General features: G+C 43.5%; 1 protein-coding gene across 4 annotated transcripts in view; it reads left to right on the top strand.

Annotated features, from left to right (window-relative positions):
• The window catches only part of LOC125290934 (cAMP-specific 3',5'-cyclic phosphodiesterase 4B-like), a 37,103-nt gene extending 16,706 nt beyond the window's left edge, over positions 1–20,397 (top strand). For 2 of the 4 annotated variants that reach the window (XM_048237388.1, XM_048237397.1), the window contains 11 exons: positions 665–714; positions 9,068–9,180; positions 13,850–13,943; positions 15,273–15,481; positions 15,733–15,831; positions 15,925–16,089; positions 16,772–16,871; positions 17,070–17,224; positions 17,321–17,443; positions 17,578–17,760; positions 18,206–20,397. In XM_048237388.1, coding sequence (XP_048093345.1) covers positions 665–714; positions 9,068–9,180; positions 13,850–13,943; positions 15,273–15,481; positions 15,733–15,831; positions 15,925–16,089; positions 16,772–16,871; positions 17,070–17,224; positions 17,321–17,443; positions 17,578–17,760; positions 18,206–18,526 — 1,612 coding nt within the window. In that variant the 3' untranslated portion in view covers positions 18,527–20,397. The other 2 variants (XM_048237406.1, XM_048237414.1) reach the window with 2 other exon arrangements.
• The last annotated feature ends 4,507 nt before the right edge of the window (positions 20,398–24,904 follow it).

The raw sequence follows: 24,904 nt of genomic DNA, 5'->3' as shown, positions 1-24,904 counted from the left end.
TCAATGTTTTGATTATTTAACTGGCTGAATTCAAGCCAACTTAGGTGTTGTTGAATTCAGGTCAACTTCGTGGCCTGTCGGCTTTGCTTTTCAATGACTCATGGTTTTCATGGCCAGTCTTGCCCTGTTTGGAATCAGATATCTTTGTCTCCCGTACGGTTAAAAGGGAAAGTATGGGCATATTAGAAATCACTCAATCACAGTTATTTTATTATCACCCTGTGTTGATACAGTGAGACTGTTGCTGTGTGTGTGTGTGTGCGCGCATTGTGCATGTTTGTGGCAGGAGGGTGGTTGGACAGAGCGATGCAGTTATAAGTGGGGCATTTACTGGCATTTACTCTGAACAAATATGCATAATCAAACACCAGTGCCGGTCACTGCTAGAATGACCATGCATGCGAGTGCAAAAAGCTCTTCAGCGCTGACTGCACTGCTGGAAAATACGCAATCTGCGGCGAACACACCGAAACATGTTATTATCCGAGGTGTCACTTTTTCGGTTTTATTCTCATGTAGCTTATCACCATAACGCCTTTTAGGCTTAGGTGTTTATCAAGAACCACAAGACAGTTGACACATTGTGCTATGATGTACAGCAGCACCACGCATATGACGCACATTGGCTAATAAAGTTGTTTTTTTCTCCATTTGCCTTTTTAAGGAGGTCTCCAGTTAGTAGTAAGCCTGCTGCAACAAAATGCTGTCCTTCAGGTGAGTGTTCTACAGTACCTGAGCCATCACACACCCGGTCACTCACTCCTGCAAAGATGACAATATGAAATGGATGCCTTTTCTCTTCTACATTCTCTCCTTTGTTCATTCTCTATCTGATGTGTTTGTGATCGTGATGTGAAGGGCATCCATCTTTACACTTGAAAAAAACTTTTTACAAAAAGTGCTTTATTTTGGGGCCTGATATTTTATGCTAAACCATCTTATAAGTTCTTAGCAATGTGTAGAATTGTTAGAATAGCCTTTTATAATAGCAGTGGTATTTATGGGTCCTCAAGTAGTTATAGTAGCTATATTCTGGTATGAGGAGTGTTCAGTTGAATTTTCAGTTTTAAATAAGGAGGAGATATGGCCATAACACAAGTTATAGCTTCCGTCTGCCTGTGTCTGTCTATGTGTGTTTGCGTGTGTGTACAGTATGTGTGTGTGTGTATAGATAAACTTTATGACAAAGTCTTACAAAAGCTTTCCACAAGAATGTCTGTGAGTAAATGTTTTTTTTGCGTGAGCGAGAATAGGTGTGTTTATCCAATTCCACGTGCACATGCTGTGTGTGTGTGTGTGTGTGTGTTTGTGTGTGTGTGTGTGAGAGAGAGAGTGTCTGTTCAGTCACCACACAAGCGCAGGTGGAGGTAGGGGAGGAGGGGATGTTGTTTCGGTTCCTATTTCACGGCTGCATCCAGCCTCATTGACGTCAGTCACGGCCTACTCTCAGCTCCCTCAGCTTCCTGTCTGCGCAAATCAGCACACACTCATGTCCTGTGCAAGGAAAGAAAGTGAGAGCACACACACACACACACACACGCGCGCGCAAACACGCGCGCACACACATACATGCGCACACACACACACACACACACACACACAAGCACATATACACAAACGGTTTGACAGACTGAAAAAGCATATCAACCCATGAGTTACTTAACATGAGTTAAGTATGAGGTACTTTAAGCGCTGTGCACATAATAGCATGCAGACATGTGCTATGTTTCACCCTCCTGCAGGGCACATTTGCAGCAGATTAGTTGCGTATGGACTGCACCGTAAAGGAGCAGCTTTACGGACGTCATAGCGCTGCCCTCTTTGGGCCACACATGCCCTTAGATGAGAGCATGTGCACATACCATGCGTATGAAAAGTCCCCATGCTACCCTACACCAGCCCCCATGCCTATGGCTTAAAAGAGGTGGAAACAGAGTCTATGGAGGACTACAGTCTCTCTCATGATGACAAGTTATGTTTGATGTCGATGTTGTTTGCTGTGCTGTCGGTAGTAATGTCTTTGTTTTGACTCGTGCGTCAGAAGGCTCTCATACAGTATCTTATCTTAGGTGGGGTTTGTGTGTTGCTGAGAGAAAATGTCATCCCTTTGTGAGTGTGTTATGCGGATACTGACTCAGTTAGCAAGTATCCGTTCAAAGAAGCCTGATAAAAATGTTTGTGTGTGTGTGTGTTTAAGTGAGAGAGAGAGAGAGAGGGAGAGAGAGTTGATTGCAGTGAAAGAAATAAAATGCACATTCATACTACATTTGGAGCTGCAGTGGTGGGGTCTCCTAAAAGTGCAGCTGGCTTCTAGGAATCTGATTGGAAGGCGTGGGGAGGAAGTGGTGCGGGGCTTGACCCCATCTAGGCTGGACAGTGAGCGAGCAACGAGTGGGTCAATGCCTTGTTTTGGAGCACTTTGTGACCCATTCCTGAGGTTACCATTGAACTAAACGAGAGACATAGTATGGATATGAATATGGAAGTTGGTTTGAAACTTCCTTACAAACATTGGCGCTTATTTGAAAGGCACCACACCTACATGCATGTGTGCAAAAGAACCCCTCCCTCCATGCGTGCATACTTGTGATGGTGGCTGGCCATGCATACAGTGCTGTTTGTCGTGCGCTACAGACTTTGTACTGTCGCTAGAGACGAGTGTGCCTGTGCACAGTTGTGGTGCTGTCAGTGTAAAGCAAGCATGTGGGTGGGTTTGCATGCCTGCTGGCATGTGGCAACACTCACTGCGCTTTTCAGTCCGCAGAGCATGTGAATGGGTTTACACAGGGTCACGGGGGTGTGGGTGTGTGTGTGTTTGTGTGTGTTTGCTCACGTCTGCGGGTGGACTGTATCTATATACTGTGCGTGACTGTCGGCATGCTTACTCTGAAATATAGCACCTTCATGGCAAATGTGTTGGGTCAGCATTAGCCTTGGCCAGTGGAAAGGTGATGGGAACGCTGTTTATGCTCTCGACATGAAGGCACGGAGGTGCAGGAGGCCAAAACCTGACACATGCACGCACATACACACACACAAATACACACACACACACACACACAAACATCCACGCACACATTCACGCACACACACACACACACACCGTCATGCACACACACACAAGCGGTCCCTTCACACAGCTACAAGCAGGCCACACTGGCATGTCATCCAGGCTGCAGATATGCACCGGATTTGGATAACATCAGCTACTGTAGTTTTTGAATAGCGCTGTATGTAAGTATACACCTATCTATTGTTTTCAAATAGTATTAGGCTGGATTTTCCTGTCAGTCAGTACATATCGAGATCCAGCTGTCTGCGTTTCTGACCCTGATGTGAGCTACTGGCTCTCCGCTGACAAAGTGGATTAATGTAATGGATTACCCTTCTCTTTCATTCTTTCTCTCTCTCTCTCTCTCTCTCCTTTCCTCTCTCTTTGTCAGTGAAGATAGACGTCTGACAGCTCGCCTAGCTCCCCTCCGCCTCCACACCATCCACGATCCAGTCCACATCTTTGCCAGGGCTCGGCCGCAAAACTGGCTCCTCCGGGCTGAAAGCATGCGCCCTGGTTTGTGTTTGAATTATGCCATTGACGTCAGCAGAGCTGTAAAGCTGACTGCAGCCCTTCCCCAAAGTAATCCCCAGCCAAAAGAGCTCCACGGTGCATTGTGGAGGCTGTCAAGCAGACACGGGAATAGTGGCAGGCACAAGAGAGAGAGAGAGAGAGAGAGAGAGAGAGGGGTGTGTCGTCAGTTTGGGCCATTTGTTGTTTTGATGCCGACTGAGATAAAGAGGCGGTGTGTGTGTGTGTGTGCGTGTGGCAGGAGGTTGGGGGGTGCAGGGTGGAATGTTGTCATTCAATTCCTGTAACAGGAAGCATTACATCAAATGTCAAGCCCAGAGGCACTAGCACCCTGTTTGTGTTGTAAAAGATGGTTTGAGCATGATTTACACACACAATGTGTGTGTGTGTGTGTGTGTGTTTGCTCACAATGTGTGTGTAAACCCATTGTTGCTTCATGTTTGCGCGTAACACAACATACAACATAGAGCCTCCCTACCAGCCAGTGTTCACCCCACACAAAGCTACCTTTCATCTGCCGCAGATAAACACGTCAGTGGTCCACTGGTCACTCAACAGAGTTATTATAAAACTGGACCTTTCTGTGATGAGGATGACTGTCTGATGTGTCACGCATGGCTCACGTCCTACCGCTGAGTCGGAGTGGACGATGCTGCCCTCTCAGAGTAAGGATTCAGTGATGTTGGCTTCAGTGATGTTGCCATCGATGCTGTTGACTGTTGTCACATGTTCCTGTTGGCGTCATCAAAGACCCAGGCAGGCAGCTGTGCGCTCACAGGCTATTGTTTGGCCAGTTAGCGGTTCCTTGCCGTGAGACGGAGAGCCACTCGGCTGGAATGACAGGGCCTTGACTCATTCGTTCCTCTCCGCTGAAAATGGCCCTCTAAGCGCACGTGCCCAGTGCCCATATGGCTCAGGTCCGTGTAAAAACAACAATGTGTGTGTGTTTGTGTGTGGGGTGGAGTGTGGAGGGGGAGTGTTTGTCAGCTGGGGGCTAATCAGGCGCTCTGGGGGTCAAGAGCGCCGCGTGCGAGCCTTTTCTCCTCTGGCCGACAAACGTGTTTACTCACACAACTGCACACGCAAGAGGAGCAGTGGCAAGAGGTGTCTGCCAAATCACTCTCCTTCAGGGTCAGCCACGGTGTTTTTTTCTCACAGCACACAGCACAGGCTAGCCATAGGAAATGAGCGCTTTTACGACAGCACCAGACTCGGCCTCAGATACTTGCCATAAGGTCAAACAGGTCCTTTTTGCAAAATATTTTGGAAGGTGAAACGAACAAAACAACATTGTCTATCTAATCTTGCTCCAGTGTTCCATTGTTCTAGTGTCCTGAGTGTTGCCTATGGTGTGCTTCACTCTGATGTCTTCAGTCTATAGGGCATGCACTAGAGCCAATGTTGAAATGCATTCACGTCACCTGTTCTGCATTTTAGAGTGGTTTTCACTCAGTATTGTTTAATGGTTATTCCACATTATTTAGATATTACAAGTCCTTGGATGGCAAGTGGACTGAACTTCCCCCAAATCTAAACCCAAAGGCATCTGCTCTCTAACAGAAAGTTATTAGAGGACAGATGCCTTCGGGTTTAGAAGACTATCCCATTCAGCGCACTGCAGATGCCTGTCCCAGTGGGCTGATTAAAACAGGGAAGACTGGCAATGCCAGATACCCTTCAGCGAGAAGTGAAACAGGGTAGGGCCAAGTCCTACCATAGTTCTCACTTAAATGTGTAGGCTACATTTTTTTCTCACAGATTTTCTTCAATATAATTATTAGGGCTGTCAATCGATTAAAAAAAATAATCGAATTAATTACATACTCTGTGATTAATTAATCTAAATTAATCGCATATATATTTTTTGCTGTGAAAGTATTTTAAATATTTAAATTCAAATGAATCATTGAATAATCAGCATTAGTGACATTAAAGTTCAAAAACTCTTTTATTATTATTTTGTTCAAATAATGGCCATAATAATCTATGATATGACCTAATATGCTGAGGAAATCAATTCAAAAGTGGAAGTTTTTTTTCACATACAAGGCATTTCTGGCCACAGATATAACCTAGGGGACACAATGAAAATAAATTAACACTCCCCTGAATGTCAACATTATTTCTTTGCATTGATGTGCGACTTTAGAGTTGATGAACTCCGGTGAGATGCAAATTCCTTGCTGCAGACATTGCAGAGGGCTTTATTTTAATCAACACTTTATTTTATCAACATCAGGCTGTTTTTTAAAAGTAAATGTTCCAATCAATGATCTAGGCAGCACATTTTCTTCTCCTTCATTTTACAGTCTAATGGTTACTGACTAGAATGGCTCGGGGTCAAAGGTCACACGGAATCGATTAATCTGCGTTATTTTTTTTAATCAGTTATTTTTTCTCAAATTAATTAATCGAAATTAATCAGTTATTTTTGACAGCCCTAATAATTATGTGTTCTTGAGTGAGTACAAATCAACTGAGGTTTGGGGAGACACTGAAGTGTGTATATCCGTGGCATAGATGCAGGAGGGAAGTCAAGCTAGGCAGCAGGCAGTACTTGGGCGCACAAGGTAAAAGCCCTTTTTTAAAATAAAGATGCCAGTGAACCTTCAGCCAAACGCTAGCCTTCATTGCAGCATGAGATGGGAGTAAAAGCTTATGTTTATGATGACAGTTTAATATGCTGCAAAACAGATTGCCTTCACAAAAGAGCATTTTGTGGTGGGCTAGAGGCATTTGGGCTACACTGTGGCCTGTTGTACCCAGAACACCCAGTGTAAGCAGCTGAGTCCGAATGAGGCTTGACTGTGAGTGTGTGTGTGTGTGTGTGTGTGTGTGTGTGGAGGACGCGCTGAATGACCAGGTTGTCATGAGCGAGAGAGTTTCGAGTCACACCCCCCCCCCTCTGAAGGAAGTGCGTCAGAGAGCCAGGACCAAGACTGTCATTGTGAAATTCCCACAAGACACCATCACCATTTCATTAATAATCAACATTGTCACTGCACACTACATTTAAACAATTCCTGAATGGACCAACGTCATGTGTCTGGACAAACATGCAAAAGGTCACTGGTTCTATTTCTGTCTGTTTTCAGCTATACATTGACTTTGTTTGAGTTGAATTGTCATTGGTCCCTCATTCACAAAGGTCACCGTCATCTCACTGCTGACTACTCAAGTGGGTCAGCTTAAACTTTATTTTCGTTTTTTAAAAAGCACCTTTTTCCTCTGCAACTGGAGCATGCGAGAGCCTGTCGTCAGGCGACTCCCATGTGGCATATATATAGTTACACACATGAATTGATGGTTTCCATCAATATGACTTTGGATAGTATTGCCCAGGACGTTTCATTACATTTCATGGACTGTGCTGCAGACTAATGAGACACACACACACACACACCCACACAGGCACACCTACATATGCACACGCACAAGCCGGGCACACATGGTGCTCTCCTCCTCTGATGTGGCTGTTCGAGTGTAGCCGTGCCAGCCGACCGACTTGCACATGTGGGCTGAATGACTTCCATATGTGAAGCGCAGGAAACCAATGCCCCCTCCTGCTCCTCAATGTCATGGCCCCGCGCACCATGGAGAAACAGCCTCTGGGCCTCTGATGACGTAAGCATGGTCAGCTGATAATACTTTGTGGAATCGCCTTAGTATATTTGTTGATTGGTAGTTAGTGTCATGCTATTAACTTCACGTTATGAACTGATTACAGCCTGACCATTGGCAGTTTTTTTGTGTCGTGCATGACTATGATGCTCAATATTTTATTAAACTATCTGCAAATTCAAAAACTATCTGGAATTCCTGAAAAAGACCTGGAAAAGCCATGTCAATCATAAATTCAATGAAACTTTTGGAAAATTCATTTAAATCTAAATGTAATGAGCTAAACCTAGTTTGTATATGGGTGTAATTAAATCAATTACGTTTTTACTCATCCATAGATAATGCTTTGTTGTGTGCATTTCAGGAACTTGATACAGTTTCCACTTGAATTGATATAGCCTTTACTTTACTGATTAGCCTAACTAACCTAATGAAAAAGGAGTGGAATTAAAGAGATTGTTTAGATTCATTGATTACGCCCAACCTAAGTGAAGTAAAGTACACAATTTTGTACTTATAGGCTGTGGGAGGTCGCTAATGGTCCTTCAAAAGTAATGGAAACATTCTGAAATGTAAAAAAAAAGAATGTCCGTATACCGCAGTAGCTCCCAGAGTTGAATTAAAAGAAAAAAGCAACACTGTCTCTCTGTCTGAGGTGTTCAGTCCCATAAGAATGGCAGACTTGGAGTGATGGTTGGTGGTGTCAACAGACTGAGGCTCCTGGAGGACTCCAGGCCAGCCTTTCGATATGTCTTGCGCACGAAGGGGAAGTCGATCTCGTTTCTTTGGCACAGACTCAGCTGGCGTTGGCCTGCTTCCAGCTGAAGGAGTAAAGTTTGCCTCTTGCATTGCTCGTGCAAACAGAACCCCAGCTTTGAATCCCCCACCACCCCACCACTCCCTCCCCCCTGCGTTTTGGGTGGATCAAAGGAAACAGTGCAGGCTCATTAAGTTGTGTCTTTCTAGTTGCCCGACACATTTCTGACGGGTGGCAGTGTCGAGAGGGAGACCATGAACATCTGCTTCATATTACTCAGTCAATCCTCCTCTCTCTCTCTCTCTCTTTCTTTCTCTCTCTCTCTCTTTCTCTCTTTCTCACTCACACATTGTATTTCACCTTTTGCTCTTGGGTATTACACTTATTCCTTTGTGTTGGCTCACTGGTCCCACCCAGTTTCTGTGATTGTGATATCTCACTCTGTTACACATCAGACCTACCACGGCATAGCCGACTATCATCCATCTTCCCTCGTGTAAACTGAAACTGACAAGGGCTTACTCTCTTATTTGAAATAAAGAGCCTCCTTCAGACCTGCCTGTGGCTGCAAGCGCTTTGACACTCCAGCACTCCAGAGAGACAGAGAGGGAAAGAGAGAAAGAGAGTAATGCACTGTAGTGCAACTGAAGAGTAAGATTCAGAGAGGGAATGAACTGGCAGCAGCAACAGGAGCATGAGAACATAAGCCTCTGAGACACATAGAGAGGGGTGCAGTGCACCACAGTTCAAGCAGGGAGCAAGGCTCCAGAGGTGCCGGCTGCGCTAGAGGAGATCTTGGCAGTTGAAAGAGAGAGCTAGAGAGAGAGAGAAAAGGAGAGGAAAAAAGAAAAAACAGAATAGAGTGAGACAAAGAACGGTCTGAGAATGAGTCGCCTTCAGCTCCCAGCTAAGAGATAAGACGCGCTCTGGACTGTGGCTGCGCCGTCCCGATCAACCCAGACCTCTGTCTTGCGCGCGCGCCAGGGAACGTTCCGCTCTGGTCTGCTGTGACCAGCGTCCTCCGTGTGCCATGCAGCACCTAGAGCCACTGAGCTCTCTGGGCCCGCGCGACTCTGACTTTGTGTCCATGTGTCTCCTGCATCCAGACGAGTCCTACCAGAGGCTGGCCGTGGAGACCATGGAGGAGCTGGACTGGTGTCTGGACCAACTGGAGACCATCCAGACGTACCGCTCCGTCAGCGACATGGCCTCCAACAAGGTGAGTCTGTGGCGGGAAGGGAGGGAGAGTGAGCGGTGTGGGGAAATCTCCACGGCATGGTCAGCCGTGGGACCAGTGCATCGGGTCAGTGTAATGATTGTCAGTATGTTTGAAAACTGATGCTGAGTCAGTTATAGCAGGTACGTATTTTGCTTTTCCTCAACAGAAAAATGTGGAAAAACAAACATGTTAATGTAATTAAAGTATTCGTACTTGGTTGAAGACAACAGTGCCACTGTATTGACCTGATTCAACACAAGCTAACAGTTCAGATCATTTTTAAGGCTGTGTGTTTGTTTAAATGAAGATATGATATATGTTTTGTGAAGTTGTCTGCTCACATAGTACTGTACTGTGCTGTCTTATTGTCGCATGCAAATCTGCTGCACTCCCACTACCTTTGTGTGTCATTCCCTGGGGGCAGCTGTGAAAGTGGCCGTTGTGTGTGTGTGTGTGTGTGTGTGTGTGTGTCTGTGTGTGTGTGGAGGGTGGGTGATTGTGTGTGTGCGTCTGTGTGTGTGTGGAGGGTGGGTGATTTGTGTGTGTGCGTCTGTGTGTGTGTGGAGGGTGGGTGATTGCCGTGAGGTGTCTTGCTTGCGTACAGGGCGATCGTGCACTTGTCATGTATGGGTTTATGGGGGCGCCGTAAACTTTCCCTGCATTGTTAAATTTGCATTGAGGATTAATCTTTTCACGTAGAGGGTGGTATATGGTTAGGCCTAACTCAAGCCCACTATCTGCTTAACCGGAATGCTGCTCTGAAAAAGGTCAGTCAGCTTAGAGCCAAAAGACTGTCTGGCAATTTCAGATTGCCCTAATTGACTGTTTTCTGCCACAATTTTGTTTTACGTTTTTTGTAGTGACACAATTAGAGTTTTGTATTATGAGAGCTTGATTTGACTTTGAAAAGGATTGCTGTTAATGTATATTGTATATCAGGTATTGTATATTTAGATTCAGGGAAGGTTATGATCGGTCATATGCAGACAATATGCTATAAAAGCCACTGTTGCAATTGTGTTGAAAGTAGAAAATACAGTACATGCTGTTCATATCCATACAGAACTTATTATTTAAGAGGGGAAGTTTGTGTTGTAATAATCATAGCCATAGATTTCCTCTGGTTGTGATCTGTTGTGTTGTAAGGTTTGTGCGGGTCATTTTCTGGGTAAGAGATCAAGCGTTCAGAGGACAGTATTTAGGGAAGCTTATGTTCCTTTGCTTTACTCTGCAAGTGGCGGGTTTGCTGAGGCTTTGAGGGTCTAACTGATGTCAGGAAACTCTTGGTCTGTTTCTTTTCGGGTTCATGCCTAACAGAGTAAAAAAGGAAATTCTGTGGTGTTTCCCTAATTTTGTGTGCCATGAACCTTTGTACTTTCTCTCTAAGCCACATCTCCAGCCCTCAAATTGCTCCACATTTACCGCAACCTATTAGGTTGACCTTACTGGTAGTTTTCGCAATACTGAGTTACTGCAACAGTTTCATGTTAGGAAACATGCAACACATTACAATAGATTTTTATTTAAAATGTAAATGAGAATTATTTCTTGTTTAAAGCTATGCCCCCCTTTTTAATAGCCCAGAGCATAGGAAATGAGCAGTACTGTAAGGTGCAAACAGACACCACCTGACCCCATTCTGCATGAGACTGTTTGCATTGCCAACAGGTCAGGCGGGAGCAGCCCGTACGGATACCTTGTAAGTCGGAATCAGCGACTCAGGGGCACCTGGGACAATGTCATGATAGCCCTCTTTCTTAGTTTCATGGTTTCCCCACGGCAATAACTCAGCCTGTTTTTTTTTTTTCTTTAAAAAACTCTTTCCACTGATCATTTTCGACAACAGTGTGAGTGGTACAAGGACTTCTTCTCTCTCACAAATCTGTCAAGTCGATCTGAAATATATTAGCCGTATAATTCAGACGAGTATAAGACACTGTCCGTTCCCTTCGCTGAGCTCATCTTGGTCATGAGTAAAGAGCTGAGACAGGTGTGTCTGTGTGGGGCCACAGAGACTCCAAGGGGGGGGGGGGTGAGTTTGAGGTTCTGTGTGCTGCAAGAGCAGGAGACGGGGCCAGAGGAGGAGTTGGAGTTGGAGTGGGGGTGGAGGAGGAGGAGGAAGGAACCGTCTCCGTCTGTGGCGTGGCTGAATCAGCCGGGACTTTGTCTCATGCACTTCCTGGCAACCGTCAGAGTGAGCAGTCTCATGTGAGTGAGTGAACTCAGCGCAGCGCAGCAGCAGAACAGGCACTTACACTCACACTCACACAGACAGACAGAGACTGGAGTACCAAGCAAACAGACATGGGATTGTGTTGTTCAGAAAAGACCCAGAAACCTACAGGAGTAATAAAGGGCTGGAGAGAGGTGAGTGGAGACATACGTTCAAAATTACTTTAAAAGATTTTTTTTTTCATCTTTCAGTCTTTGTGCCAAAGTAGTGAAAAGGCAAGTTGTTGAAAGGCAAGTTTAAGCCAAACCTCCCACGCTGCTGTTTGAATGTGACTGTACATATCTAGTGGTCATGTGAAGTTGTACTTGGTCAAGATTTGTTCATTTCCATGTTGTAAAAGTTAATGGGTTCTAAAAGTTTTAGTCCGTCACTGTTAGCATTTTTTAATCTCTATCTACATGGTGTTAGAAGCTAGAGCATGAAGGCGATAGGCTTAATGAATACTGACTCTGAAGACCCTAGGAAATTTAACTTTTGGTTCTTTTTCTTTAATGAATAATGGCTTAATAGCTTTTAAAAGGAACTTTTTAATTTGATTTGTTGAATTATAATTGTTACAAATTGTTACTGAATAATTACCTGAAATGTAGTCTAAATTATGTCAGCTATGTAGGATGTTGAGTTGATTTTGGAGAGGTTTTTAGAAGATTTTTATTTGAAGAATGGTTTCCTGATCATTTGTTTTAAATGCATAACCTAATTTAATGGAATTATACAAAGTAGAACTGAACTAACCCGAGGAGTGCAAACTGTGCTGTGTTTAAACTTATTCAGAAAATGATACTCGACCCCAGGATCTGATTTTGATAGTCTTTGTTGATGTTCTCAAGTGATTTTGTAAAACTGGAATGCTTTGGCACCATGGTAGTTGTGTCACTGCAGAGGTGGTGAAATCGATTAAATAAAAGCAGAAGATGGTGTGAAACAACATTGGAGTTCACAGAGAGTGTGTGTGTGTGTGTGTGTGTGTGTGTGTGTGTGTGTGTGTGTGTGTGTGTGTGTGTGTGTGTATTTAACCTTTTTTGATTTATCAAGTAGGGTGACTCAGATGACTAATAACATGAGCTCTAGGTTAGGTGTGAGTGTGTGTGTGTGTGTGTACTTGATGTCCTTGATACACTTGATGTAAAGGTCAATGGTAGAGAGAAGTTCTCTGCTAGTTATGAACATCAAAGAGCATGATGATTCAAAGAAAAATGAAAGATTATGAAACATTGAGAAGATTTTAACCACGGAAGAGAGAGAGAGAGAGAGAGAGAGAGAGAGAGAAGAAGAGAAAGGAGAGAGGAGGATGAGAGAAGCATGTGTGTGAGTTGTTTATGAAGGAGAGTGAGAGAGGAGAGAAAGAGAGAGAGAGAGAGAGAGAGAGAGAAGAAGAGAAAGGAGAGAGGAGGATGAGAGAAGCATGTGTGTGAGTTGCTTATGAAGGAGAGAGAGGGGAGAGAGAGAGAGAGAGAGAGAGAGAGAGAGAGAAGAGAAAGGAGAGAGGAGGATGAGAGAAGCATGTGTGTGAGTTGTTTATGAAGGAGAGAGAGGGAGAGAGAGAGAGAGAGAGAGAGAGAGAGAGAAGAAGAGAAAGGAGAGAGGAGGATGAGAGAAGCATGTGTGTGAGTTGCTTATGAAGGAGAGAGAGGGAGAGAGAGAAGAAGAGAAAGGAGAGAGGAGGATGAGAGAAGCATGTGTGTGAGTTGTTTATGAAGGAGAGAGGGAGAGAGAGAGAGAGAGAAGAAGAGAAAGGAGAGAGGAGGATGTACTGTAAGGTGCAAAGAAACGGCACCGTACCCCATTCTGCATGAGACCGGAACAGGTCAGGCAGAAGCAGCCCGTACAGTTACCGTAGAAACTAGTTTCTCTAGTTCAGCCAGCCGATGATGTTTTACATCACCCACAGTGGTGCGTCCAGCGCAGTGCCGTGCCGCGCCGCGCCGCGCAGTCCAGTGGTCTGCTGTAGCCGGGGGACACGGATGGGAAGTGTGGGAAGCACAGGCCGACAGCGAGAGGGGGAGTGGGAGGCTGGACGGATGGTGCTGAGGGGTCAACAAACAGGTTTCAGAGAGAAAGAGAGGAGAGAGAGAGAGAGAGAGAGAGAGAGAGAGAGAGGGGTCTAGATCAGCCAGAGCTAACTGAGCTTTTTGGACATCAAACCGACGATTTACTTTCCTTGCCCTGGGGTTATATCAAGGTGTGTCAGTGTGCTAGTGCATGTTTTTTACTCTGGGTTTGTGTCATTTGGAAGGACACTTATGTTCTAGGAATTGTCTGCTTTCCAAAGATGTCCATTTCAACATGCACCTTTGCCCTTTATGTTTTGCCCTGTAGACAGTAGTAGACTTCAAACAGCCTGTGTAAACTGTGCACACTTGCCAACCTGATGATTCTCTCTCTCTCTCTCTCTCTCTCTCTCTCTCTCTCTCTCTCTCTCTCCTCTCTCTCCAGTTCAAGAGGATGTTGAACCGGGAACTCACTCATCTGTCCGAGATGAGCCGCTCTGGCAACCAGGTGTCTGAATACATCTCCAACACCTTTTTAGGTAAGCACTGCATGTCAACAAGTCACGTGTGCACATGGAACTTAAAGATGATTCACTGTGGAGAATCCCTTTTTTAGTGTTTGCACACACAATAAATCATGCTTTGCGTTGAACTATAAAGGTGTTTGTCAGAGGCTGTTTATAGAAGGAAGGATTTTGACTGTGAGGGAAGAGGGACACTGCTGAAGAATTTAGTGTTTGTTGATTCACTGGAAGAGCTCTTAACACATGTAGACTGAAAGCTCCAAATTGGCAGGACTGGAGAAGATTCTCCCGACGAGTAAGGGGGGGGGGGGGGGGAGAGAGAGAGAGAGGGGGGAGTGTGGAGGGAGAGAGAGAGAGAGAGGGGGAGTGTGGAGAGAGAGAGAGAGAGAGAGAGGGGGAGTGTGGAGGGTGAGAGCAAGTGGGCTAAGGAATAGAGGGGGCGGTAAGGGGGGGTGGGGGGTTCTGTTTGTTGTTCTGTGGTTTTGCCTGCACCTCTGTTTTCAAACCAGTCTGATCTGGTCTGCAGCTGCTGCGCAGCCTCTGCTGCTGTGTGTGTGTGTGTGTGTGTGTGTGTGTGTGTTTGCATGTGTGCATACACATATGTGTTTACCTGTTTGTTGCTGTGCACTTGTAGTGTAGCTATCAGTAGCTGGAGTAAGTGCAGGCTGTATGCTTAAGATGAAACTAGGGAGGGCTGCTAAATTACTGCTTTATAAGGGTGTACAGCACAACAGTGATCACATGGCCAGGGCTAAGAAAGTCACCTTCTATCAGTACGCCACACAGCAAAAGCAAACAATGGAAATCCCTCTGGAAGACCATTTCCAACTCATTTAGGGGAATTTAAGACCTTCACAGGGGAAGAGATTTATCGTAGCAGAGTCATCTCACACCTACACCATGCGTCTGGTTCTGCTGCTCAAAGTTCTTGCATCAATCTCTTCTGGCATAATCCATCCTTTATATGTGCTTAAATTCAAACATGATCTAAAACTGGCTTGTGAAGGGCATGAGTGAGTGTTTAGTGAGTGTTTGAGTGAACACGGGTGTGTTGTCCTGGACTGTCCTGGCTTCATGGCATATTTACCAGAAGCCATCAATGACACCAGCATTAAACAATTCCTCGAACTTGTTTCTGTTGTACACATTTCAGCATCCGACTTTCCGTGTAATATTTTGAGTCTGCACTCATGTTGACTGTATGACAAGTGGTGACAATAGTGGTTTATTTTGTGAACAAAGGACTCTATCCTCTCCACCTCCCACATCCTTACAGACATGCGCAGGCACCTATCACCTGAATTGTCATTAAAAGTCATTTCCTGTTTGGTCTCGTCCTCACAGACAAGCAGAATGAGCTGGACCTTCCCTTGCCCCAGTCCAAGGGCCGCGAGATGAAGCGGAGACACAAGCAGCAGCAGCAGCACCAGCAGCAGCTCATGATGAGTCACATCAGCGGAGTGAGGAAGGTCACCCACGGGCCCAGCATCACGGGGGGATGCAGTGTGGCCCGATTCGGGGTCAAGACCGACATGGAAGACCTGCTCTCTAAGGTACAAAGACCTGGTGTTCTGGAGCTAGCTACAGCCTTACATAGCAAGGCAAATAGAGTATTGATTATAGCATTTAGCATTATTATACCATTATAGCATTTAGGCAGTTATTTTTTCTGTTTAGTAAGGCACAGGCATCTCATGTGCCCCTTAGCATTTTTTGGACATGCGATGACTACAAGACCACAGTTGTGCACTCTTGAGTTTGGAGAGCACATTTGGAAATGTCCTCTTTATTTTTTCCTGCATAGGACCTTGAGGACATCAACAAGTGGGGTCTCAACATTTTCAGGATAGCTGAGCATTCCCATCAGCGGCCTCTCACCTGTGTCATGTATACCATCTTTCAGGTGAGTCACAAATCTTTTTTTCATGAATGAATTTGGTGTAAGAATAATACAGTAATGGATTAAACTGCATGCACTTGGCTTTTTTTCTCAAAGGAGAGAGACCTGATGAAGACATTTAAGATCCCCATGGATACCTTTGTGACCTACATGATGACCCTGGAGGACCACTACCACGCGGACGTGGCGTACCATAACAGCCTCCACGCAGCTGACGTGGCCCAGTCCACACACATCCTCCTCTCCACTCCGGCTCTGGACGTAAGGACATACGCTTTCCCACACCTGGCAAACAGTCAAAACAATCATTTGATCGCAGACAGCACAGCTATGATATTGAGTGGTGTTTACAATTCTTTGTGGCCACGTCCTAGAGTAAAGACCTTGTAAAACATGAGGGAGAGTTTCTTATTGTTGTTTAAATCTAATGAAACCCTACATTAGTGGATGTAATCGTATTTCATGTAGTGTCTGTGGGAGGGTGATATTCCACATGACCCAGGCTAATCTCTAAACAGAATGTGATGTGTGTAAAAAGCGGTGGTGTTATTTTAATTCCTGTTTACTTTCGTCACTGCTGTCTTCTTTAGATAATCCCTCCCTAATACAGCCTACCAGTGTGTGATAAATCACTTGGTTTTATTGGAAATATTCCATTTACTGGGAATTGCTGTGTGTCTGTAGTAGTACAAATGAAGACCAATGCCTGAAGCGCGGGGTGGAACTCCATGTGACCCTTAACATAATCCCTAAACATTGTGTAATGTTTTGTCTGGTGTCAGGATTCACATAACAATGTGTCATACTTGGGGAGAAGAGATTGGAGACACTATCAGACATTGTTGTTGTTATCGCCCTCTCATGTCTTGTGACATGAATGAAGTCAGGCTAAATTATAGGTGTAGACTACATTGACCCATGTCCTCTGTCTACCCAACAACAGGCAGTTTTCACCGATCTGGAGATTCTTGCTGCCATCTTTGCGGCTGCAATCCATGATGTGGACCACCCTGGCGTCTCAAACCAGTTCTTGATTAATACTAGTAAGTTGGATTCTCTTCCCTTCCATTGTACTGCTATTTAGAGCTATTTTAGCTTACAAGATTACAAACTGGCTTTCAAAATGGCAATAACATTTTTTAGTTTTTTTTTATGATGAATCAGAAATGAAACCATACTCTGCAATGTAGTATTGAAGGTATACTTTACTGATTTTTTTGCATTGATGTATCTTCCTGTAGACTCTGAATTGGCTCTCATGTACAACGATGAGTCCGTGCTGGAGAACCATCACTTAGCCGTGGGTTTCAAGCTGCTACAGGGGGAGAACTGTGACATCTTCCAGAACCTCTCCAAGAAACAGCGACAGAATCTCAGGAGGATGGTCATTGACATGGTCAGTAACCAGCAACCACTTTTCCCAGGCTTAGACTGTCTATTTGTGTCATGTGGGGAGAATTGGTTGCATTATCAAACTTGTGTATATTTGCAGGTGCTGGCCACAGATATGTCAAAGCATATGAGCTTACTGGCGGACCTGAAGACCATGGTGGAGACGAAGAAAGTGACAAGCTCAGGAGTACTGCTGCTCGACAACTACACAGATAGGATACAGGTACACAATTTAAATCCATCTCCCTTATGATTTTTTTTTACAACTTTATGTCAGCAGTGACATCTAGACACCTAAAACCGTGTCAACTGTTTCATATCTCTCTCATCTGACCATGTTCGTCTGCACCCCTCCAGGTCCTGCGCAACATGGTGCACTGTGCTGACCTCAGCAATCCCACCAAACCCCTGGATGTGTACCGCCAGTGGACCGACCGCATCATGGAGGAGTTCTTCCATCAGGGAGACCGCGAGAGGGACCGAGGAATGGAGATCAGCCCCATGTGCGACAAGCACACAGCCTCAGTGGAGAAGTCCCAGGTAGCTGCCTCCCCCACCCACACACACACACACACACACACACACACACACACACACACACACACACACACACACACACACACACACACCTCCCACCCTGCCTTGCCAGTGATGGACCCGTGTGTGGCTTTATCAATGGGTTTGGCCCATTGGAAGGGGTACAGACATTTGCACTGTAGTGTGAAAGCCTCCAGTAGACCTGGGCACAGCTGTGTGTGTCTTTCACTGTTTTTCCGTTTCATGGCTTTTCAGTTTTGTTTCAAGTTATGACAAGAAAAGGTTTCGCTCTGAGACAAAAACAGACACATTAAGAAAGTGGAAAAAGTCAATTAAGTGGCACAGTAATGAGTAATTAGTGAGAAAGTGTACCAGAGGGGTAGCTATTACATTATGACTTCCAAATGTTCCCAGGCTCACAGCTCTGTCTCTCCCTCTCTCTGTGTAGGTGGGGTTCATCGACTACATTGTGCACCCGCTGTGGGAGACCTGGGCAGACCTGGTTCACCCGGACGCCCAAGACATCCTGGACACCCTGGAGGAGAACAGGAACTGGTACCACAGCATGATCCCCCAGAGCCCCTCTCCGCCGTTCTGTGACGACGAGACATGCGGGGGGGCGAACAAGTTTACGTTTGAGCTGACCTTACACGGGGACAGGGAAGACGACGGGGAACAGCACGGCCCACACCAACACCAACACAGCGGCCACACACCTCCGCCTTGCGTGGAGATTGTTACACAAGCACCTTCGCCTGTGGACACGTAGTACTGCTGCCGTCGACCGCCCACTTGTGCGTGCGGTCGCCGAGTCAAGCGAATTTTCATTTCTTCAAAAGGGGAAGCAAGGGAAACTAAATCTCTTGGTGTCTTGGCCTTCAGAGGAAGCCTTTGAGTACCTGAAGACTGCGCGGCCATGTGGCCAGCTGGCCGTGGAGGCGGCAGCACACTTGTCTTCTGCCTCTCACTGAGACGGGGATTTCCCACGCTGCCAAAAGCAGGTTTGGCAGTTTGGCGATACAAGGGTTAAGGAAGTGATGCCTGGTGAAGCGAACACTGCTGGGACGATACGACTGACTGGTTGATGAAGGAACCAGCTGGTATTCTGTGTTGGGACTACGCAACTACTGAGTACTGGGATTTTGCATTGGACAAGTTTACCTTTTGTAACTAAAGACTGAAGAACACTTTCTCTACAAATGCCACATTTTTAAATGTTTTTCTTTTTTCATGTAATTTATTTTGAACTGTGACTCCTGTTTAATGAGTCTTTTTTAAGGAAGTTATCTTGGTACTGAGAGCAGTTGTCTTCCAGGGTTTTGTACAAATGTTCATAAATAGTTATTTCTCTTTTAATAGTTTAAAAGACAAAACATATTTGGCAGTTCACTTGTGTGCACAGCACACAATAGGAAATCAAGCTTTTCTTAAAAAGGAACTGTTGAGTAGGTTAATTTACTGACACAAAGTTGTATCCAAAGCGTACATAATTTTGCGTTTCAGATGGGAAGCTTTAATGTTACAGCAACACCAGTTGTAACCCCAAAAAGGCCAGTGTTCGTTTGGTTGCCAAGTGGAATGCTGTTGATATACTTGGGGTTACAAGAGAGACAACTCGGCACCCGAAGGCTCACAAATAAAGCACTTTAGAAGTGGCACTCAAACCACTTTGAGAGAAACTTAATAGCATCTAAATTAGATGTAATGACTCAGTGTAATACATACAATGATTTTGAAATGGTTCTCGATTAGATAAGAAGTCTCTGAACATTGGAGACCTTGTACACTGTCAATAGTGAAACATTGTCGTAAGTGGTTCGACCTAAGGGTCACATATGAGAACAAAGAAGTTACCCTGTGGTGCCACCATCTTTTGGGAGTTGTAAGATGTAAAAGATTTTCGACACAATCAAAAACAGCCTCATTGTAATGCCTAACATCAGGGTGGTTAACATGCAGCCCTATGCTAGGATTATGATTCTCACACACCACTCATTATTGTGTTCTAAACAACATTTATGAACAATGTAGACCTTCAATCATGTACTTAACTTCTGGTCTTTCAGCATTAAAGTGTATGCTGTATTTGTAATAATACTTTGACATTGTGTATGCTGCTATCCTAAGCTTTTGTGTCCCACCTCATCTTTGAGTATGTACAGTATGTCCACAATAGGGTCCATAATATTTATGATAATTGGAGACCTTTCATATCCATTTATGAACGACCCACTGTAATCGTCTTACAACTAAAGAATGCACTACTGTGGACATTATGAATGGAGAATTATGGGAATTTTCTTTTTTAAGGTTGTTTGTCAGTTTTATATTTTGTTCATTTGGAAACTTGGAGCATTTTCTACATGATTCATTGACTATGGTAGACAAAAAAGACTTCAAGCACAAGGAAAGAGCATTTAAACCTGAGGAAATTATTCCTTAAATGTATCTAAACCTGTATATCTTGCACAAAGATTGTGGTCAAGATTTGAGTAAGCTGTCATCATCCTCTGAACCATACACATGTTTTTTCATGACCAGCCATCATATGCAAAACCATTCATGAAGCTCTGCACTATCCAGTCAATTTGTTAAAAAACAATGTGTCCAACTTTCCAATAAATGTATGGATATACAAGACATGATTTTGTGTTTATTCTCAACTTTACAATTGGGCAGATCAGACTGCTGACAAAGCGGATATCCAGGTAGATGGTTGAATCTCAAGGACAGTTTACATTTTGTCAAGAATGTTGACCATGGCTTCACAAATGGCCAATTCAACCTGCGTCACACTTGCAGGGAAGAAGACTGAGAAAGGTTTACGTGGGTCTATGAAGATAACAGCAATATGCACAAGCCCATCTCTGGCTGCCAGTCTCCCATGACCAACTAGAGATAAGGATCAAGCAGACGTGACCGGCTACAGTAAAATCTCTGAGGCCCAAATGATTTCTTCTGAACTAGTGTGTGTTTTCATGGACAGAAACAGACTTGAGTTGAGCCAGTGTAATTGTTTGAAAAGAAGATAAAATGACATGACACATTCACATGGAAGGTTTAGACTCAGCGCTGAGCAGAGTTTCAGTGATGGTGAGATAATTCTACGGAGTCTCTAGAGATTTGTGAACTTTAGAGGACTTGTTTAGCAAATACGCAGTGACCCATAGGCCAGCGTTTTCCACCCTGATCATGGAAGCAACCAAGTGTGTGAGGGAAGGAGTTTACTCACAAACAGAATGCTGTAGAGATGGGACTGCTTTCACTTGAGTGGCCCAGCAGTGGACACAGGCCAATCTTGAGACTGTCAGATAAAGACCCAAACTTAGGCTGCTGCAAAGGGAAAAAGTAGGCCATCTCATTAACACATGCTGCGCATCAGCTAGCATTTTATGGTGTAGTAGTATACTAGAACAAAGAGCTGTGCTTTTGATCTCTGCCTTACCACAGTTCCATTCAGAGAATTGGAATGCAGTTGTCTGTTTGTTTAGTTACAGATACTGGCAATCAGTTTGCCATTCTTGGAATATATGGAAAGTTTAGTTTACAATGAAAACACATCTGAACAAGTATGACCACATTATTAGCCTCACTTTTTGCAAAACACTACCATCCAAAATACAAACCCATTGTTTAAACACAAATATCGGCAGTGTTGGTAAGTAACTGAATACATGTATTCAAAATACATAAATCTGAGTAACTGTATTTAAATATTAAAAATACAAAAAATACAAAAATCTGAGTAACTGTATTTAAATACAGTTAGACCTTTAAATATAAGGGATTACATTTTAAATCCTTGTAACAAGTAACAAACAACATGTAAGCCTTGCCTTTTCAAACTAAAATTGAGTGGTAAAACTAAGTGGTTAGTGGTGTCCACATTGTTTTAGGACATGTTTGAGTATGCTTGTTGGCAGCCACTCTGAGTAGTCAAAGGCGATTCAAAACGAGTCAGAAAAGTCAAGACAGGACCAATCGTCAAAATTTCGGTGTCCACCACTCTAGTTCATCCAAAACAAACCAGAAAAGGGACTCAAAGTGCTAAATACTGGAATTTTCCTTTAATTTATTGTATGCCCCCCATGGATGAAATTCCACAAAACTTTGGGTACACATGACATTTGACAAAGTTTACATCTCAACAGATTGCATCTCAACAGATTAAAGCAGTATAATATTGCATTTTCATTTTTTACCGAGTGGGTGCAACTCACAAATAAGTGGTTATGGGCTAGGTTGATGCGGGCCCTTGAGACCAACATACTATAAAAAAAATGTGTCATCCTTGGTGCCACGGTTCAGGTAGTTATTTAAGACTGTAAAAGTCTTGTGGGGCAACATGCCCACCAAGTTTCATGTGCCCCAGTGTTTTCGGTGTCCCCGGAATCGCTGACCAAAAATGTAGGAAGTTAATGACAGGAAAAAAAAAATTGACAATGCCTATATGACTTTACACTAACAGCGGTCATAATTGTATAATTTTGACTGAAGTTTCATTTTGCAAATGAGCTAAGGGATTCTCTATTCTGTAGGTGTGGTGTTGTGTTAATTGTGTGTAGTGTTTTGCCCTATTTTCGGGGACCCTGTTTTCAAAATGGTGCTTTAGTAATTGCAAAAAAAAAACTGTAACTGTAAGTATTCCATGGTAGGGTTACAAGGAAGTAGCCTTCTCACCTTTCTTCATTGGAATTCATAACAACCATTTATCAGCAAATGCCTTCCTGTGAAAACAGTTCAACTGTTTCCTTCCTTGTTTGTGTGTGTGTGTGTGTGTGTGTGTGTGTGTGTGTTTACGGAGGACTAAATTGTTGTTTATAGTTGTGAGCAAACATAGAGAAGCAAGGGTCATTTATGGACACATTGAAATGTTCCTCCAGTGACATTTATCTCACTTTTAAGTCCCCAAAATGCACCAGAATACAGGAAATCACATCAAACAAATTTAAAACAAATCTGGGGGAGGACCCTCCCACATATGCGACAATTAGTGGGGGGCCCCTTAATACATCTGGGCCCAAGGGCCCGAAAGTTCATAATCTGTCCATGTGTGTCATGAGTGTGTCTTCTCTGTGCCGTTTTAACGCCCGAAATCCAAAGGTGACTGTGACCTTTTCTGTTGCTGCTCCGAAGCTCTGGAATAGTTTCCCCATTGCATATCAGATCCTGTCCCACCATAGGTTGTTTAAAATCAAATTTAAAGACTCACATTTTTTCTCTTGCTTTTAGTTCAGTCTGAGGTTTTATTTGAGATTTATTTATTTATTTTACTTTATTTTTACTTTTAACTTATTTTCTTTTATGTTTTTTACCTTTGGCTTTTATCCAGCTGTTTTAATTCTTTCTTAACCTGATTTTGACTTTTACTTGAATTGATTTATTTTTAAACTTTTTTATATTTTATTGTTTGTTTTTATTTTTGTATCCTACTTATTACTATTTTACCTTATTTTGTATGGATCACACTTTTATCCATACTCTGTTTTTGTTACATTGTTTCCCTTTCCTCGCTCTGCAAATATGAACTACTTGTTGCTCAAATGTTTGGTCTATGTTTTTATTGTCATGTCTAACCTCACAAATTGTGTAGCACTTTGGGTCAACTATGCTGTTTTTAAATGTGCTACACAAATAAAATTACTTGACTTGACATGAGGCAGGGTTTGGGGAAGAGCATATTTCATTGTATGCACATCTGTGTTCAGATACTGCATATTTATGTGTGTGTATGTGTGTGTGTGTGTGTGTGTGTGTGTGTGTGTGTGTGTGTTTGTGTGTGTGTGTGTGTGCCCGTGCTCAAATATTCATAAGACTAATGAATTGCTCGCTATAGTTCAGACTTTAGAGAGAATACAGTAAGCAAAATCTGGTTTGTTTTGTAGCCTGTATCTTTGGCTCATAAATTACACTTTCAGTCTTCACTCGCAGAGACATAATCCGTAAACTAAAAGATAAACATCTGTGATAATGGGTCTCGAGAAGTCTGCTTGCACTGCTCTGATGGTAAAAACAGCATTTCCTCCACTATCTACATTCCATTTTCGTCCGGCCCATGGGATGGGTGCATGTAGTAAACACAAATCTGCACGTACACATTCCTGGGACTCTCAGGCTGATCTGAAACCAGTTGGCTCTCAACTCTACTGAAAAACTACCTGATTTAATCTCAGCCAAGGAGGCACCACTGACCCTGTGTCAGATTAAGTGAGGTGGACTGGGGAGATGGAGTGTGCCACTCGGTGCACGTTGCATCTAGAGGGGAGATGATGTTGGTTGATTAGGCACTCTTTTGATGACTAATCCCTCTCACCACGGGAATCCAACTCTGCTAACGTCATGGTTATTATCAACCCATATACATAAATGTAGCCATATGAATGTTTATGCAAGAATACACTAGACCAAATTAATGAAACTGAAATTCTCTTACTCATGTTCTTGCTAAATGCTAAATTTCTTGCTAAGAGGCTAAAAGCCTCTTTTAAATAAATAGAACTGGCCACATATTGAAAAGAACATGTCTTCAACAAGGAACAAACCCAATCCTTGGTATCTGATAAAATAGTAAGTTCCAAAAGATGTGGGGAATGGGACTGTGGGGAACAGCTTTGCCTCCCTCTAGTGGCAAAAATAATGTAGTAGAGGAGCTCAGATCTCTGTTCAGTTATTACAGTTTTCAGTTCAGTTACAACAGTTAAAGTCAGAACACAGACATACACCTTGGCTTAATGCATTCATTTTACAATACATTTTTCATATATCATATATTCAATATACGCTATTCAATATACTTTCCCTGTGTTAGTTAAGTTAGTTTGTAGTTAGTATGTTTTGTATAGGGATGTCGTTCCTGAATCCTGTACATTCCTCTGACCTTTTGAATGCTGTTAAAATCTAATCAACCCTGACACATTTCAGTAAATGCAAAAAAAAACCTAATATACATATAATATTAACATAAATATTTCGAAACGCAAGTGTTCCCTTTAGTTACAAAATTGCCAAACAATGATTAGTTTTCAAATATGTTTGGCCTTTGATGAAATAATTTCTGGAATTTCCATTATACATAGGCCTATGAACATTATGATGTTCATATTATGTAATCTTATGCTACGATAATATGCTATCTAATAAGTTATCT

Source organism: Alosa alosa, chromosome 1 (genome assembly GCF_017589495.1).
Source record: "Alosa alosa isolate M-15738 ecotype Scorff River chromosome 1, AALO_Geno_1.1, whole genome shotgun sequence".
NCBI lineage: Eukaryota > Metazoa > Chordata > Actinopteri > Clupeiformes > Clupeidae > Alosa > Alosa alosa.
This window is presented reverse-complemented; position numbering and strand designations above follow the sequence as displayed.